The sequence below is a fragment of the Vigna radiata genome, chromosome 10, assembly GCF_000741045.1.
Source record: "Vigna radiata var. radiata cultivar VC1973A chromosome 10, Vradiata_ver6, whole genome shotgun sequence".
Taxonomy (NCBI): Eukaryota; Viridiplantae; Streptophyta; class Magnoliopsida; order Fabales; family Fabaceae; genus Vigna; species Vigna radiata.
In genome coordinates, this window is record NC_028360.1 from 8,953,164 (window position 1) to 8,971,077 (window position 17,914).

Here is a 17,914-nt window from a genome sequence, read left to right on the forward strand (position 1 = left end):
TAATAAACAATCATTTTCTTTTGTCTTCAGGTGGTTAGACATATATTTTAATGCCAACATAAACTTTCAACTTTTATTTTAATAAACTCCAGATACTATGTTTTAACGAATAATGCATGTTATAAAAGAAAAAAAAAACATATAATAAATGGTGCTACCAATTTTCGTCAAGTATTTGAAAAGCCAGAAACGTACGTTGACTCATTAGTTCGATTATTTTAGGTATTATTCACTTACTCTATTTTCAAAATATATTAAATACTTTTTAATATGTGAAAATCAGTTTATTTGAAAAGTACAGTAGAGAGAAAACATAAAAAAAATTAACAAAATTTTTGAATTTTCATTAATGTTTTGAACTCAAATGTAACTCCGCAAGTAAAAAAGATAAGAAAAAAAAAATTAAACACTACATAAAGAATTTTATAAAATCATTACCTTACATATATTTGAACTTATATTGTTGTCGAATTTTCGGATGAATTTTTTTCAAAAGACCTGTCCATCAACTTAAAAAGACCTATCAATTAACTTGAAAATTTAACACAATTTGAATGGTGATAATGAGATTAAAAGTATACATTTTTATATTGCAAACGCAGTTTTAAAATTAAAACTAATAATTTTTTTTACTTAAAATACATTTTTGGAGATAATATATAGACTTAATCACAGCTAACAAAATCTTCATTTATATATCTGTTAGTGAAGTTTTGTTTTTGTATTTTATAGGAAAAGTTGATATCATATTTTATGTGATAAATATGAATTGTATATATGTTTAGGAACTAAAATAAAATGATTATTATGATCTGAACGAAAACTGTAGTATGAAAGAAGCAAAGTTGGTCGAGAGAATGCAGACAATGATGCAGATAGCATGAAGAAAGCAACAGAGGCAGCTCGGAGATATTTTCCTTGGAAGAAGGCATGTTACGAAAAGAGGCCTAGCAGGAGTGCAGTGTTATGGTGATGGTAAAGGGCATTTTGGAGATTGAATGAGGAAGAAACAGTAGCCAGAAAAGATATAGAGATGAGGAGAGAGGGTTTTGGGTGGGAGAGAAAGAGAGAAGAAGAGATAAGAAGATTGAGATAAATAGGTGTTGCATTGGCATATATATCAGTTTCTGCATGTCTTTGTCTCCTTTTCAATGCCTTTCTCTATTAATTGCTTCTCCACGAATCATTTCCTATCTCTTTGAATTTCTTTTTAATCACGTTCATCACTGTTAATGTAAGCCACAACTCATCTCATCATATCTCTATATGTGTCTCTGTTCATGATGTTGATCACTCATAAAGACATTTTTTTTTTAGGATTAGCTTCAAAGAAAATAGGTTAAGAAGTTTTTATAGAAATCATAAAATTAAACATCATTATCTAGAGATTTTAGATTAAAAATTTTGGTTCAACTCAAATTATATTTAATAAACTTTCACGAAAAGAAAAATAACTCATCAAGTGTAATGTTTTGGATGTGAGGTCGAATTACTTCTAACACCTATACAATTTTTTCTTTGAGGTCGTCCTATAGCTGTCCAGTCTAGTCTTTGCGTATGCCAAAGGTTCTCCAATACTAAAGGTTCTCCAATGTTAAAGTCAGCAAATCGTCTGAAGTTCAATGCAATCTCAACAAACACTCTTAATTATCATTTACCTTAATCTTAGTAAAAAAAATTGTGTATTAAATGAGGTCGAACGTTCCCCTGATGATAATAGTTTGATCTTGCCTGTTGGTTCAATCATTCTCTCGTTGCTTTATCTGTCTTCTTTTCCATCCGATTTAATTGGTGTGAGATATAGTGTTGAGCTATCCGACCCATGGTGTGACACCCGGGCACTGACGAGGGCGGGGAGTGATCGCCGGTGCAAGAAGCATGGTGCAGGGGGCACGGACAAGGAGCGACTCCTGGCAGGCTTCGAGTGGAAGGGGCACATGGACGAATCAAACATACACCGGAATGAGAGGGATTTGGAGACTGTATAGGTATGAGACTATACAGTTGAAGGATAGCTTAAAGGAATTGATTTGGCTACCCATATCACCAAAATGCATTTACTTTTCGGAAGCCTAACCCATAAGAACTTCATGGTTAATCGTGCTTAGCCTGGAGAAATTCTGGGATGGGTGACCTTCCGGGAAGTTTTCTCGGAAAGTGTGCGAGTGAGGACAAAACACACTGGAAAGTCTCGTGGTGATGTGCGGGGGCAGTCAACAGTCCCTGTAAGTTGCCGGGGTGTTACAAAGCTCTGATCATGTGACACCCGGGCACTGACGAGGGCGGGGAGTGATCGCCGGTGCAAGAAGCATGGTGCAGGGGGCATGGACAAGGAGCGGCTCCTGGCAGGCTTCGAGTGGAAGGGGCACATGGACGAATCGAACATACACCGGAATGAGAGGGATTTGGAGACTGTATAGGTATGGGACTATACACTTGAAGGATAGCTTAAAGGAATTGATTTGGCTACCCATATCACCAAAATGCATTTACTTTTCGGAAGCCTAACCCATAAGAACTCCATGGTTAAGCGTGCTTAGCCTAAAGAAATTCTGGGATGGGTGACCTTCCGGGAAGTTTTCCCGGAAAGTGTGCGAGTGAGGACAAAACATTATAAAAGTATGAAATAGATTATTGGAGTTAGAGTTGTATTAATTTTGATTTTCTTAGATTTTTATTGGAAAAGAATGTTCTTAAATCTTATTAGAATGTATTTGTGGATTTTATTTTTATTAACCTTCATTTTTATTTAATATATGAGACAGATTGATATTTAAATCTTAAAGTATTTACGATAAGAAATTTTAATATGATTATTCATTTTAATAAAAATAATTAATTCTATTTATTTTAGAGAATTTTCAAAACAATGTATCAAATTTATCTTCATTAACCTATTTTTAATCCAACTAGTATGGATAATTAAATTATATAAAATGACATTAGAGAAATATAATATTATAATTTAACAACACTACAAATTAAAAATAACACATTTTATGAGTTTTGAAATATTTTATAATTTTGAGTTCAAAGCTCAACAATGCATAATAATATTATATAAAGTTGTGTAATTAAAAATATAATATGACTTATAAATATCTTAGCTCTGGGTTTATATATGTGAGCGTGTACAAATTTGCTTTCTCGACTCGACTTGGTTTTTGCAATACAAACTTTTATCTTTCGTTGTCAATTTATATAAATGCTAATAATTGTTTTCACATAAAGGAAATATTGTATAAACACAAAACACGTGTAATGATTTTAGTTTATATTCTTAAATTACTTTCAGTAAAAAATTATATATGCAGCAACTGTAATTTGTAATTCTAGGGCATACAAATAATTGATACTAATATATTTCATTCAGTTATTCCAAAAATAACTCGTTTGTTTTCACATGCAAGTCTTTGAAAAATTAAATAATTATTTGTCTAAGCATATTACCAACAACAAAATTATACTCAATAAAATTAAATATTTAGTAACAAATATATTACCGATAGATATCGATAATTTACATTTTAAAATTTATCAAAATAATTTGTCAATAAATTATTTTTATTGGCGAATTTAGTTTTATTGCTAATTATGATTTTTTTTTGTTATAATGAGATTCTCTGTTTTTCTTATCGTCTTTTATTATATTCCTTTTAGAATATATTAATTTTAACATACTAAACATAGTTTTTGATATACTTTAAAATACAAATAAAAATTAGAGAATCGAAGTTCAACAAGGTTGTCTTAACATTATCTAATATTCCAAAAATAATGCATTTTATAAATGTTAGGTATGAAATTATTTTATTTATCTTTATTTTTACTAAGAAAATAACTTCTTGACAAAGTTATTTTTTATACTGCTGTTCTTAATACAATGGATAAGATAATTCAATCTAAGTTTTCTAATTTTAGTAATACGCTTGTATTTTCATTCTTAAAGTTATTAGAGTCGTTGGGTCACAACCCGCGAGCTAACCTGGTTCAGCACAGGTTCAGATCAGGTTGGGTTTGGAAAAATTAAATTTTTTTTATCGGGTTAGATTTAAACCTGGCTCATGCAGGTTGAACCCGTAGTGGGCCGGGTTGGTCCGCCAATCCATTAACTAATTTTATTTTTTAAATTTATTATTTTATTTATGAAATCCTGAAAAATAAAATACTTTCTTCACTCAGTGTGTATACCAAAAAAAGTAACCTCTGCTCTCACAAATCACTCTCACGAAACTTGCTCTCATTTACGGTGTTATCACTCTCACTTCTTCACTGAAATTCTTTAAGGAGCAGATTTTTTGTATGTTTTTTGTGTTTGTTTTTGGATGACATTTGGATTATATTGTGCTTTCTATTATTATTTTGAATTGTATTCAGTTTAACATCATTTTTTAGGAGTGAAATTTGTTTAAATTTGAATATAGAAAGTTTGTAATTTTTTTATTTAAAAAACTCTAATTAAATGGGCTAGTGAGCCAACCTGCTTACGCACCAACCCGTGGTGGGTCGAGCCGGGTTCAGATTTTGCTGGCTCGCTAATAAATGCGCCGGGTTGGATTGGTTCACTAAGTGACCAACCCGTGGTGGACCGGGCCAGATTCAGATTTTTCTGACTCACTAATGAATAAGCCGGGTTGGATTGACTTACTAAGTGACCAATCCATGGTGGACTAGGCCCGGTCGAGCTAAATTACCTATTTTCACAGCTCTATTTGATATATCAATTTATTCAACAGAACGTGAACAATAAGCTTTCAAATCCATATATCTTTTATGAACATCAAACTAAATCTTTAGAGAAAAAAAAACATATTTCAGTAAATAAAACTCACTCGGAATTTTTAAAAATAAATAAGATTTGTTTAACATACAAGTCGATTTACTCGAAGCCCAGTACAGATGATCTTGTTTTTATCAAATTGGTTAAAATGAAATTAAACCTAATTTTAAAAAATAAATTTATATTTTTAATAGATATTTAATTTAAAATACTTAAATTTATAAAATGTTTAAATATCAATAGAATTAAATAGTAAAGATGATTGAAAATGTTAACCACACCTTCCAAACAGAGACATTGCACCTAGAATCACATGTTTTTGCACCTTAAATTCTCTTCGTTCTTGGTACACTAATTAAAGGTTGAGATTGGAGAATCCATCTACCCCACCGTTTTAAGGCACTCTCCAAAAGATAGGGACAGTACACTTTAAGCACTTGTCATGGAGGACATTTCGCTGCCCTATCACAGAAAGGGTAACTTTAATTTCCTTCTATATTTATTTTTATTTTGTCAACTGGTATAAATTAATAAAATATAATAATAAAATTATTTTTATTATATATAATAGTTTTACTTAAAAAATTAAGACTTAAAACAACTTAAATATTTTTTTCTCTTTTTTATCAATTTTTTTAAGATAGAATTAAGACAAATAAAACATCAAAACGAATAATACCTTCAATGAATTTGGGACAAAAAAAACATTGGAGCATTTAATATTATAATGTTAAGATGATCTGTGTTGAAGTCTTACACGGGTCTTCAAACTACTCAAAGTCTACGTATTCAAAGTTTATTAATTTAGCTGTGATTAAACTAATAATAATAATGAAAAACATAATATCATAACTTATAATACTAAAAGTTTAAGTTTTAACCATACACAACAATGTCTACTGATAACAACAAATTTAAGTCTAGTAGAATAAAAATATATATATCCCGAAAAACTTGTTAAGAGATATAATATGAAAATTTTATTAAAAATATTATTTGTTACTATTTTATAGCACCTTTATACAATTTTCAATAAAAATATTTTTTATTAATTTTTTTAACTATTGTGTGATCTGTTTGCTTTAGTTTCCTAAGTTTACGAGTGTTTAGGAAATTAATCACATCTAATTATATCAGTTCTATAAGAACTTTATCTTTTTTTTTTTATTATTAATGGTGTTATTTTTGGTTAATATGTAATTATCAATTTACTATTTATTTGAGGTAAGGGGTTGAGGTTCCTTACTTAAAACATTTCAAAGTGCTGTGTTGGACGAATGGACTCCTTGTCGATCTTCCGCCATCTAAGTTACGTTGCGCGTTCTCCCTTTTTCTTATCCAAGTCGTGTGAATGGATATCAGTCAAAGGCATTCTGAGGCTCAAGTTAGTAATGTAACTGAACAGTTAGTATAACAAGTAATGTATATATTGTATATCGTGACCCTAAAGTCATACTTGGGATCTTTATACTAGTTGTGATAAGTCTTTATCTTTCGTTGACCTAATGACGGTCCAATCACACTTTAATCTGCATTAGGAACTTAATGAGTCATTACCGCTTGGCACAACCTAGGTGGGCGGCTTGGCAGGACGACTATGGGAAGATAGTCATAGGAGGATGGCTAGGCCATGAGAGGACGATCATAGGAGGATGGCTTCAACTATCAGTCTGAGAAGACGACTACGGGAGGACCGTACGATACACTATCCACCATTATAAAAAAGTTTGTATCTATGTTTTATTTTTATGTAATATAAAAATTTTCAAAAATATACTATTATATTATTTATCTTATATTTATTTAAAGGAATAAAAATAAGATAATATTGGTTTGTGTAATTAGTGAAAAGCTTGAGCTTATAAGTTGATAAAGAGTTGAAAAAATGTGGTAATATTTGTGTTTGAATGGAATTGGTTTTCTCTTAAAGATAGTATTAATATGTACAAGTGAAAAAAAAAATAACAATGCAACAGGTGATTGATCTATGGTCACAAATTAGTCTACAACGTAATATGAAAGTGGCAGAATTGTCGGCAACCTTAAGGTAGCTAGCGGAAACATACTTTGTGCCATGTTTTCATTTCATGTGTTAAACCAATCAGGAATATTGTAGTAGTTAACTTTTGGACACATCTAATTGGATCCACAGATTTCACAAATTGAAATTATTATTCAAAACCTAATTCACTTCTACTTGTCATAATTTATGTATAATAATATTGATGTGATTTTTAGTTTCTCAAACACACAGGTATGATATTTGTTTTGTTGAATTGGTCCGAAGGTCGATTATTCTTTTTTGTTTTGTTCTCTTTCGATTGTTTGATTCTCTTAAAAAACGCAATTCACTTTCGATGAATGGTTGATCTACAAAAGACACTCCAACGTTCAAGTCAGATTCTTTTTATAAAGAAGTCATTATTTCATTAAGATACAAAAATGATATCTTTACCTAAACATCAATAGTATATTTATAGAATTTGTGATAACCAAACACATTGATTAACCGACAATTTGTAAAACGTAAGACAATTTGATCCATTAATGCCGACTAACTGCTTATAAATGGCCATTAAATCTGATCGATATATACAATATTCATTACATTTTTTGTCAAATTATATATATTTTAAACATCATATTAAAAATTAATGAGTAATATAATAAAAGATAAAACAATAATTAAACAAATATTAAATTTCTTTAAAATAAATTTTAATTTATAATTCTAATACTATATTAAAAAAATAAACTCTATATCTAATTTAATTTTACAAAATTGATTTATAACATAAAATTTATCTATCTTTAATTAACATGAAATACTCTATACATACATACATATATATATATATATATAATAACTTTCAAATTTTCAATTTTCAAAATTTCAATTGTGTTAATTCATGTAACATCAATATATTTAACATATACCATTATCTTTAATTGACACAATTGAAACCTAGATGATAAAAATCACATGATTGTGATATTTGAGGACCTAATCAACAGAAGAATACAAATACTAAAATTGTGATTAAACATAAAGATAAAAAAAAGGTAATAGAGTTGATAAAAATAAAATAAAAATTATAAAAAAAAGTAGTAAAATATTCGAAGAATGTGTCTTTCCATGCTATCTTTATTGATAGGGTTCAACAAATATGTAGGTGTATGGCCTACGTGAAACGTTGAAACATGGTTGGATGCATGGAGGATGGTAGTCCCATGTTGTTATTGCACTACTTCCAAAGAGATATGTGCGTTTGTTTGGGTGAAAATGATGCATTATTATTTGGTTTCTTCTTGTCAAATACATTAATTGTTACTACCGTTGGCCTTTTCTTTTTGGAAACTCTCTTTGTTCTGTTTCATCATATCATGCTCTCTTGCTTCTCTTTGCATCCTTCCTCCACACACTCACAATTCTCACAACACCTACTATTTACATATCGGACAATGATATTTCGACAACACTTTTTGACAACTTTTTTGACAACGGGATACGTGCCATTATTTTATTGATCTATTTGAATTTATGTTTAAAAAATATTTAAAACGGACCAATCACAAACTGCTACGTATGCGTTGTCAAAAAGTTATTAAAAAAGTGTTGTTAAAATAAATTTTTCCTTACATCTCCCTCTTTCTTTTCTTAATTTTTGTAAATAACATTACTTTATTTAGATTGAATTAGTCTAAGGGTCGATAGTATTTCCTGATACATTTTATAGTATAATTATTATTTTTCAAAAATTTAAAAGTTTGTATATAAACACTCTTCTTGTTCCCTCTTGAGTTATGTGAAGCAGACACAGAAAATTAATGCTACAGTTTTTAAGACTGAATTATTGCCAACAATTTAGGGAAGAAAGAAGTCAATTTTCAAAAGAGCTTATCCTTTCATTGAAAAAAAGTCACAGAAGGAATAAGTGATTTTTAGAACCAAAGGGAGGAGAATCCTTCACAGTACCATTCACATGCTTGTCTCCTTTTTATCATATATTAAGTGTAAAATCTGCCATATAATCTACCTTCATTAATTGTAAATTAATTCGTTTCAAACCTTATTCTATTGTTTTTAAAAGGATTTTATTAATTAATTTTATATTTTTCATTCATAATATTCAAACAAATGCCTTATATATGTGTATATATATATATATATATATATATATATATATATATATTTTAATGTATAATTTGATTTATGTAGAGCATGGTCACTGGGGTTTGTTACTGCTCCACTCTAACAACGCAAACGCTTTGTTTAATTTTATTGGGGGCCCACGTAACAGTGACCCAACTTTGGTTTTAGCCGAATTGGGCCCAGCATGTCTGACCCACCATAACTCTTTGACGGCTATAAATAAAGCCTGATATCAATCATGTGCTCTCTCTGATCGCATGCAGATCAAAACAATAGTACACTTAGTGATATATTGGAAAATAAATGAAAATAATAATAATAAATACTGAAAACATGGTATGGTATGTTTAGAATTTTGATTTTTAATCATAAAACTTAAATCTCAAATTTACTTCAATAATTTATCTGAAGAGTTTATTATATCATTTTTGTTATTAAAAAATATTTTTAATTCTTGACTTCAACTCCAAAAATAACGTAAAACTATTAAGTACGATAAAAACATAAATTTTGTAAAAATTTAAAAGAATGATAGTTTATCTCTAATTAAATACTTAAAAAACTTATATTTTTTCTTAAAACTTTATTATTAATTTTATGGTAAGAGATGATGTTCGGAGACAAGATATTGTTAAAGATATTATTTGCTTTAAAGTTTAGTATTTTTGATATAATTTACCATTAAAAACGTTTGCAAATATGAAAAAATAAATAAATATTTATAGTTTTTTTTTTTTATCGATTTTGTCCTTTTGCAGTTGGATATACTCATCTTTTATTCCATTACATAGATTCATATGATGAACCACCTTATCGGAGGATGTCTATTTAAATACAGTATATATTTAGAGTCGTTATCACACATGTTATTCATTACACCCAATTAAAATAATCAACATGTTAAGAGTGTAATTAATTATAATCGAACGTTTAATAATAAATAACACGGAATATTTGATTGCGATGTTTGGTTGTTAGCGATAGTACTAATTAAAAAATGACTAAATTTTCAATCAAGGTAGAAAGGAAAAGTAAAAGGAATAAAAAGTGAAGTAACAAAATGAATACAGAAGTTGCATGTAGACTGCATTCATGCTTCGGTACATTCAAAAAATTGTACATCTATAATATAACATTCTATTATATTTAGATCTATCTTTCTTCATCAAATTATTTATCGATCTCATTTTTTTTATTCTACAAATTATTTACCAATTTGTGCATTAAATAGAAATTAATAGATTAATATAAATGAAAATCACTCTGATTTTGGTTTTTTTTACCAGTATAATAAAGAAAAACGATGAAGGTTATTTTTGTTTATGAACAGTGATTCTTGAACTGAAACATATACAAACAAGATAAAAAGTCTACACTTTTATGTCTCGGCTGTGAACTGATACAGAAAGATGCAAGATTTTATATGCTAAAGCAGGCTTGGGAAATAAAAAGATGAATAAATAGACATGAAGTATTATAATAGACTATGAGGACATCATATTCAAAGAATTCATTAGGACAAAGTAGGAAAGAATCTCTCCCTTGGTGAAACCATTGATTACTATGAACAAACAAATACTGAAAATGAAGTGATGCATTGGGAACGATCTGGACCGTTGAATGTGATCGAAACGTCACACTTTGAGCCGTTTATTTGATTCTGCTGTCTTCCTCATGCAAGCAGCTATGGCAGCAACTTGGCCTTATTTTCACTTTCAGTTGTTTTCATTATTTTATTCTGAATTTCATTCTGCACCGTTGGTTTCTCACCCTCTTTCCTTCTCCCAACCAAAATTTAATAATATTTTTTATTGAAACAAAACGATTCTATCTTTCATGTTCATCATCAAATCTCCATTAATTATCAATTGACTAACTAAGCATTACTTAAATAAGCATGTTGTCACTTTGATTTCGTGAACTTCTAGAATTATTTTACCCTATTTTCCCCAGTCAATAGCTTGTGGAGTAAGCTGATCTATAATTTCCTATAACAATGTATATTTTCTAGGGTTTGCTTTTTCTTCGAATATATGCTTGGACGATTATCTTCCACACCATATATCACAATAATTATAGGTAACTTCGAAAATTAGACTGCATTGTATATTATGTATCTTACTAAATTCAATAGTTTAAACATATAACCATTTCTAAACAAACGAAATGGCTTAAAATGGTTAATTAATACATATTATGCAGCACCAACCTTTCGAAATAGACGAATTTCACAATATAGAAAAGAAATATTAATGACATTTTTGTCTTATGCAGCATGAAGATGCTACGTGCCAAGTTTGTAAAGGAAAAAACAAAAACAATCGATGGGACAAATATTATAAGTTTTTTTTTTATTATTTTTTCAACATTTAAAAAATAAACACATTTTTAATTAAGCGTTTATTAAAGAAAAAGAATCTTTAGAAGGGATCGTGGCAACTTACAAATGCAAGTCACTTCTTCTTCCTTTGCCTGTCAATCACGTTTGTTTCGGAAGACATTTCAGTTTTCACTATTATTTATTTATTTAATTATTTATTTCATTTATACGTCTGTTAATTCTTATAAGGGTTTAAACGTGTTTTTGGTCCTTAAGTTATGAGGGATATTCAGTTTAGTCTCCATTTTTTAAAATGTAAATTTTTGATTCCTAATTTATAAAATATGTATTAAAAGAGCAATCTAAAATGCTGTTATTATTAAGTAACAAATTAGAGTAATCGAAAGATATAGCAGTTGTTAAGAAACAACCAAAAATAGTATTTCAAAGTCAAAAAAGGACTCATTTGATACATTTTTTATAACTTAAGAAACAAAGATTTACATTTTTAAAAATGAAGACTAAACTGAACATAAAAAAAAAATTTAAACCTTCTTCTAAATGTTAGTAAGGGTAAAGGGATACGTGTCCTACGGTAGGGTCGTTGAGGAAAGAAGGGTTGGTGATGAATCACGTATTTTCACGACCTTTTGCCAATGGAACCAAAAGTCACTGAGATTTGAGACACGTGGCAGAATTTTAACGGCCAGATTAGATCCACAAGGTCCCGTGATAGAAGCCGCGTCGGACTCATTTCTTCCATCTCAAACAACCACAATTTAGTAGCCTCTTTAGATATTTTTAATGCCGCTTTAGAAAATAGCTAGGTTGAAAATAATTCAATTTTTAATTATGAAATAAATCGTAATTATGCATTTTAAATGTGAACGTATTTATCCATATCTACGTTATCAAGTAGTTCACCATTTAATAATTACTTAAAGTGCTTATACATGATAAAGATGATAATTTATGGCGGATAAAAGATTAGGTATAGGTAATAAAAATATCTTTTCTAATATTAGCGATAAAAATATCTTAATACCTTATAAATCAAATATTTAGTTGGCAAAAGATTCACATGATCCTAAACCTTTTGGAACGGTGAAGAAGAATACTTTTCTTTTCATGCTTAGCAAGTCATAATCACAACTTTTTAAAATTAAAAGATTTACTTCACCAAAACAAAGTTATTCAAACCTTTACGATATTTTATTTATTATATTAATATTAATCACAAGAACTTGGTAAAAGAGGATTTGTCACCAAAGTTGGGAAAGGAGAATAAATTTCATATGGAGCGAGATTCATGCAAAAGTTTCTTTTTATATATTTTGGGTTATAATGAATTTTTATGTAGTAAAAGTTTGGGAAAAAAAAATCAGAGTATGATAGTGGAGCACAATGACAAGAAGGGACCCACACGAAGACTGATAACCTGATGCAGCTGTAAGGCTTGATGGCGGTTTGCATGCAATAGAATGGCACTATTACCGTAGCAACCGGTCACCACCCTCTGATATTTTTCTCCATCTTCTCTCACATTTTGCCTTTGCCCTATATATTCCTCTGCATTCCCCATTTAACCCTTTTGATATAAACTGAAGCCGCAACTCTTGCGCTTCGTCTCCGCCGTCACACTCGTCGGAAAACCATCGCCGGCGTCTCATTAAAAACAGAGTCCCTAACCCGCGGACCCGCGAACTTGTTTAGTTGCAGTGAGTAAGTTTTTTCATTAATTCATTCACTCTGTTATTTTCTTGGACAACGTTATATTCTCAGATCCGTTTTCCGTGGAAGTTATAATCATTACGTGGTGAATCCCGATGGAATGCTGGAATTTCGTGTTGCTTTGTGGCGTTTACCGATGAATCTGTTTCGTTTTCTTGTGTAGGTTTGAGTGAGCTAAAAGGAACACTTCTGTCTTCATAAAAGGGGATAATCGTGATTTTCATTCATCGGTTTAGTTTTACGACGTCGTTATGGGACTCAAGGTTCTGCAATTGTCGCAACCTGTTCTTTCTCATTCTCCTTCTTCCTCGCAGACTCTTGCTTCTGCCATCTCTTCCCCTTCCTCCAAGCCCCGAACCCTAGTTTGCAGCTTCGTTCACCGCTCCAACCTCTTCCCTTCGTCCACGCGCCTTCTTCCAAAGACGAAGTCGTTCGATAACCACGCGCTTTTCACGCGCAGGGGGAAGTTGCGGAGAGCGTGCAGCGCAAGCTTGGAGCCTTTCTCCGACGAAGAGTTCGCGAAGAAGATTGAGGATCTCGCCCTCAAGTTTCAACTCTCTTGTGACGCCGCCAATGCCAACGATTCGGAATCTGAGGATTTTCAAGAGATTTCTCCGGCGCTGAATTTCGCAGAGGAGTTTGAACCGCCGGAGGAAATTATTCCAGCGAATATTGAACGGAAAGCGAACAGCGTGGAGCTTCCGTTTTCGTTGAGGATAATTAAGAAGAAGCTGCAGTGGAAGGAAGGGTTTAGAGACGCAGGGGAATCTGCTTATTGCTCTGTCAAGAAAGCTTTCTCTTCTATGGTTTTTATAATCAGAGAACTCCATAGTTACACTCTTCAAATGAGGGAGGTTCTCTTCTACGAGGATCTGCAAGGAATCCTCCAACGCGTGCAGAACGAAATGCACGCCTCCTTCGTGTGGTTGTTTCAACAAGTTTTCTCTCACACTCCGACTCTCATGGTGTATGTAATGATTTTACTTGCAAATTTTACTGTTTACTCAATGGGCCACAACACTGCGATCGCCTCCGTGTCTCCGCCACCGGTAACCACCGTCGTGGAGGTTCAGGACCAAAGGGGTCACACTCATACCATTGATTCCTCTGCCGTGAAGACCTTCTCTATTTCCAACGGGAAGAACACCGCCTCCGTAGGTGGCGGTAATGGAGGAGGCGGGAGGGTGCGTCCTGCTGCAAATGGCACCGACGGGGATGGCCGGTTCGACCGGTCGGACCGGTATGGCACGGTGTTCCCCGAGGGTGCTTCGTCTCAGGTTTGCAAAACAGGGGAAACAGAGTCGGTGTTGGGGCAAGAGGAGGAAGAGGCGAAACTTTGGAACGCTATGGTGGAAGAGGCTTCGAGAATGGAAGTGAGTTCGAGAGGTGAGGGTTTGGATCGTGATGCCATGAAAGGATTTGTTTCGCCTGTGATGGCGAGGATCGAATCTGATGACTATGCAGAGTATCTGAGAACAGAGCTTGTGTACCAAACAGGCTTGTCTCAGGATCCTAACAACACTCTTCTTCTTTCCAACTATGCCCAGTTCCTCTACCTCGTTGCTCACGATTATGACAGGTTCGAACCTATCAAACATGCTGCACTTTTATTATTTTTCTCTAAAATTAATTTTTTTTACCGTGTTCATCTTACTTTTACTGATTCATAATATTGTTTTATGAGAATTTTTCATTGCTAAGCCATCATCGTGAACTATTTAGATAAATTCAAACGGAGTTGTTCAAGTTTGAATAGTAATTTAAAGTCTAATTCTAAATACGTTGTTCAATTAGATATTAACTGTGACACTTTTGGTGCTAGTAACAGTGTTCAATTGTTTTCAAAGATGTCACTCTCTTGGTTTTTTGTTTTGAGATGTAACCTTGATGAAGAAAAAAATAAAGAAATCGCTTTTAGTCCAATTGAATATTGATAGTTGAATATGTGGTGTGGTATACCTACACCACTGATTTGTGAGCAAGATCTATCTCTTCCTCGCATGATATTGCACGTGCAAGACTAGGAAGATCTAACACGTAACCTTGTTGACTTTTACTTTTATGCTCATAGAAACACATATAGAGAAATCTATTTATCTAATTAGTTGAATCTTGTAACGTGCTGTTGCAATTTAATCCACATGTGATAAGTGGTTGTGTTATTGACTAACAATTAGGTTGTGGTTTGAATACAGAGCGGAAGAGTACTTCAAGAAAGCAATAGAGGTGGAACCACCAGACGCGGAGGCATATAATAAATACGCCACCTTTCTGTGGAAAGTGAAGAATGATTTGTGGGCAGCAGAAGAAACTTATTTGGAGGCCATTTCAGCTGATCCTAATAACTCCTTCTATGCTGCTAACTATGCTCATTTTCTTTGGAACACCGGTGGTGAAGACACCTGCTTCCCTCTTTCTTCCCCAGACAACTCTCAAGAAGTTTAATCAACAAAAACAAAACCAAATTGCAGAAAAAATATAGAGAAGAAAGAAAAACAAAAACAAGAAATTTTTGTAGCTTATATCCCCTTTTTTTTTCTGTTACATTTTTTCATTGGAGTGGATGAGATGAAGAGCCACCAAAGAAATGGAATATAATCCTGTGATCATTGTATAACTTTGTAATTATTATAATAATAAGTGTACATAAGTCTTGCAATAACCCCTTCTTTAGTATATTGAACATCTGCATATTAATCTTTATAGTGAGTTGTTAAAATTATGATAAGCATGTAAATGAATAGTGGAATAGTGTGGTTGGAATAATGCCAGTGCTCTGAGTATTGATCAGAAGATATTTGGAGTCTGAACTGTGGAGTGGACGAAAGACCATTTAGTCTTGAGTCAACTTGACAAATTTAGGAATGATGATTTACTTTTGCAAATCTAATTACTATTACCAGTCCTATTTTTAGTTTCCTTTGGAGAGTAGAATCACATGGTAATAAATGTAATTAATTGTTGTTTTGATTTACAAAAAGATTTAAAATGTGTTGTCTGTTGGTCACGTGGGAATTGGGATATGATCATTTAAATATGTTGTTCTGTTTACTTAATTATTGAAATGATCTCATTTAGCTTATGTAAGCTGTTTTGTTGGATTCGCGACAATGATCAATGTTGCAGGCTTTCTTTACATAGAATCATTAACTATGAAGAGAATGAAAGCATGTGCTGGAAATCCAATAAAAGCATATTTTAAAGAGGTTTCCAAGATAATATTTAATATACATTTTTTCCAGTTTTTCCAGTTTATTTATGATTTCATATTCATTTTTCCAATTATACGGCATCACTGCTGGAATCCAATTCTTCTTTTCTACTTTTATGTCATCAGAAAAAAACAAGGAAAAATTATCATGAATGCAAGCTGTATTTTATAAAGGCAATCATATATCGACTATAGAAAAGAAATATCTATAATGGAGAGAAATGATAATTCATTTTATGGAAATTCACCCAAATAAATGTTTAGACACTACTAGTGTAGATCTTATAAATGAAGAATACACAAGGGTTAAATATTTTTTTATCCTATAATTTTCAGTGAAAATTGAAATTAGTTTTTCTTTTTCAAAATTTTGGTCTAATTTAGCCTTCCAACTTTAGAGATGTATGAATTTAGTCCTTTTAACCAAAATTTATTAACTTTATTTCAGGTTTCAAATGTGTTTCTAAGTTAAGATTGGAGCAAAAATGTGTCAAATAGTGTAAACAATCCAAATGTTATCATGAAACATGCTAGAAACATCAAATAAACCTAACAAAATTTAGTTAAAAGGACTAAATTCATACATTTCTATAGTTGAGGGACTAAATTAGGTCAAAGTTTTGAGGAGGGACTAATTCCAATTTTCACTGAAAGTTAAGGGACCAAAAACATATTTAACTCATAATATAAATATGTAATTTTCAATTATTTGTGTATAGACAGGGAGAGGTTAAACTAAATAATATAGTATAAGTAATATATGTACCATTTTATAAAGATGGTTCATCAATTTTATTTTATACAATTATGTTCAATAGTGTGCAGCTTGCTAAATTCTGTCTAAAATGAGATAAGAGCAATATCTAACTTAACAATATAAATTATAATGTCGTTGTGCAAATATATTGTTACCAAATAATTAACTTAACTATATTAAATCTTAGTGAGATATGTGATAACGATAAATTTTACCAATATCTCTGATACAATTTTGATACCAAATCAGCTTTCTTTGAGCTTGAAGTTTGCTTAAATTCTCATTTTTATCTGAATTGTGTGATTAAGTCAGTTAAGGTTATATTTAATTGTTTTCATCACTAATTCCTTCAATTTTGTAAGTTATTGGTATGTTTTGGAAAATGATCAAATTATCAAGGAGTTGGAACCCAGAAAGAACAACAAAAATGCCAAAATAGAAGGATGAAGAAGGCACATGCATGCCTGGGCGCCCTCTTATGGGGCACTGAGGGCCAAAGGTCGCACAACCACGCCTAGGTGCCCTCTTCTAGGGCACTAAGGGGCATTTGTCGCGCAAGGACACTTGTACGCTCATTTAAGGGGCGTTGAGAGCTACTCACCACGCAGCTGCACTTGAGCACCACCTTTAGGGGCATTAAGTGCCACTTACCACGAAAGGACGCCTGAGCGCCACCTCCAGGGGCACTGAGCGTCAATTATTGCACATGTAGGTATTTTTCCCCCTGGTCAAGAAGACAACCGAGCGTCAAGACTGAAGGCAACCTGTAGTATTCTGGCGTGAGGGGCATTCAGGGGGGTATATTGTTGAAATCGCGGCCCCCTAGGGGGCTCCCTCTGCTTGGCCCCTCCGAGTTTTCCAGAATGGTTATCACACCTTTTACTGTCCGCTTTTTCACCCTTCGCTTCTTGATTCTCCCTTTTGTAGGATTGCTTCATCTCTTCCACCCTTATTTCATCAGT

The 17,914-nt window shown here is 31.9% G+C and overlaps 1 protein-coding gene across 2 annotated transcripts; it reads left to right on the top strand.

Moving 5' to 3' along the window:
- Positions 1-12,811: 12,811 nt before the first annotated feature.
- LOC106776139 lies at positions 12,812-15,685 on the top strand. Of its 2 annotated transcripts, none has more exons than XM_014663487.2 (3): positions 12,812-12,971; positions 13,148-14,563; positions 15,180-15,685. In XM_014663487.2, exons 2-3 carry the CDS (start codon positions 13,236-13,238, stop codon positions 15,427-15,429), a joined length of 1,578 nt encoding a protein of 525 aa, XP_014518973.1. In that variant the 5' UTR covers positions 12,812-12,971; positions 13,148-13,235; the 3' UTR covers positions 15,430-15,685. The 2 variants fall into 2 exon arrangements, with proteins under 2 accessions (XP_014518973.1, XP_014518972.1); XM_014663486.2 differs by having other exon boundaries at positions 12,813-12,975.
- Positions 15,686-17,914: the final 2,229 nt, after the last annotated feature.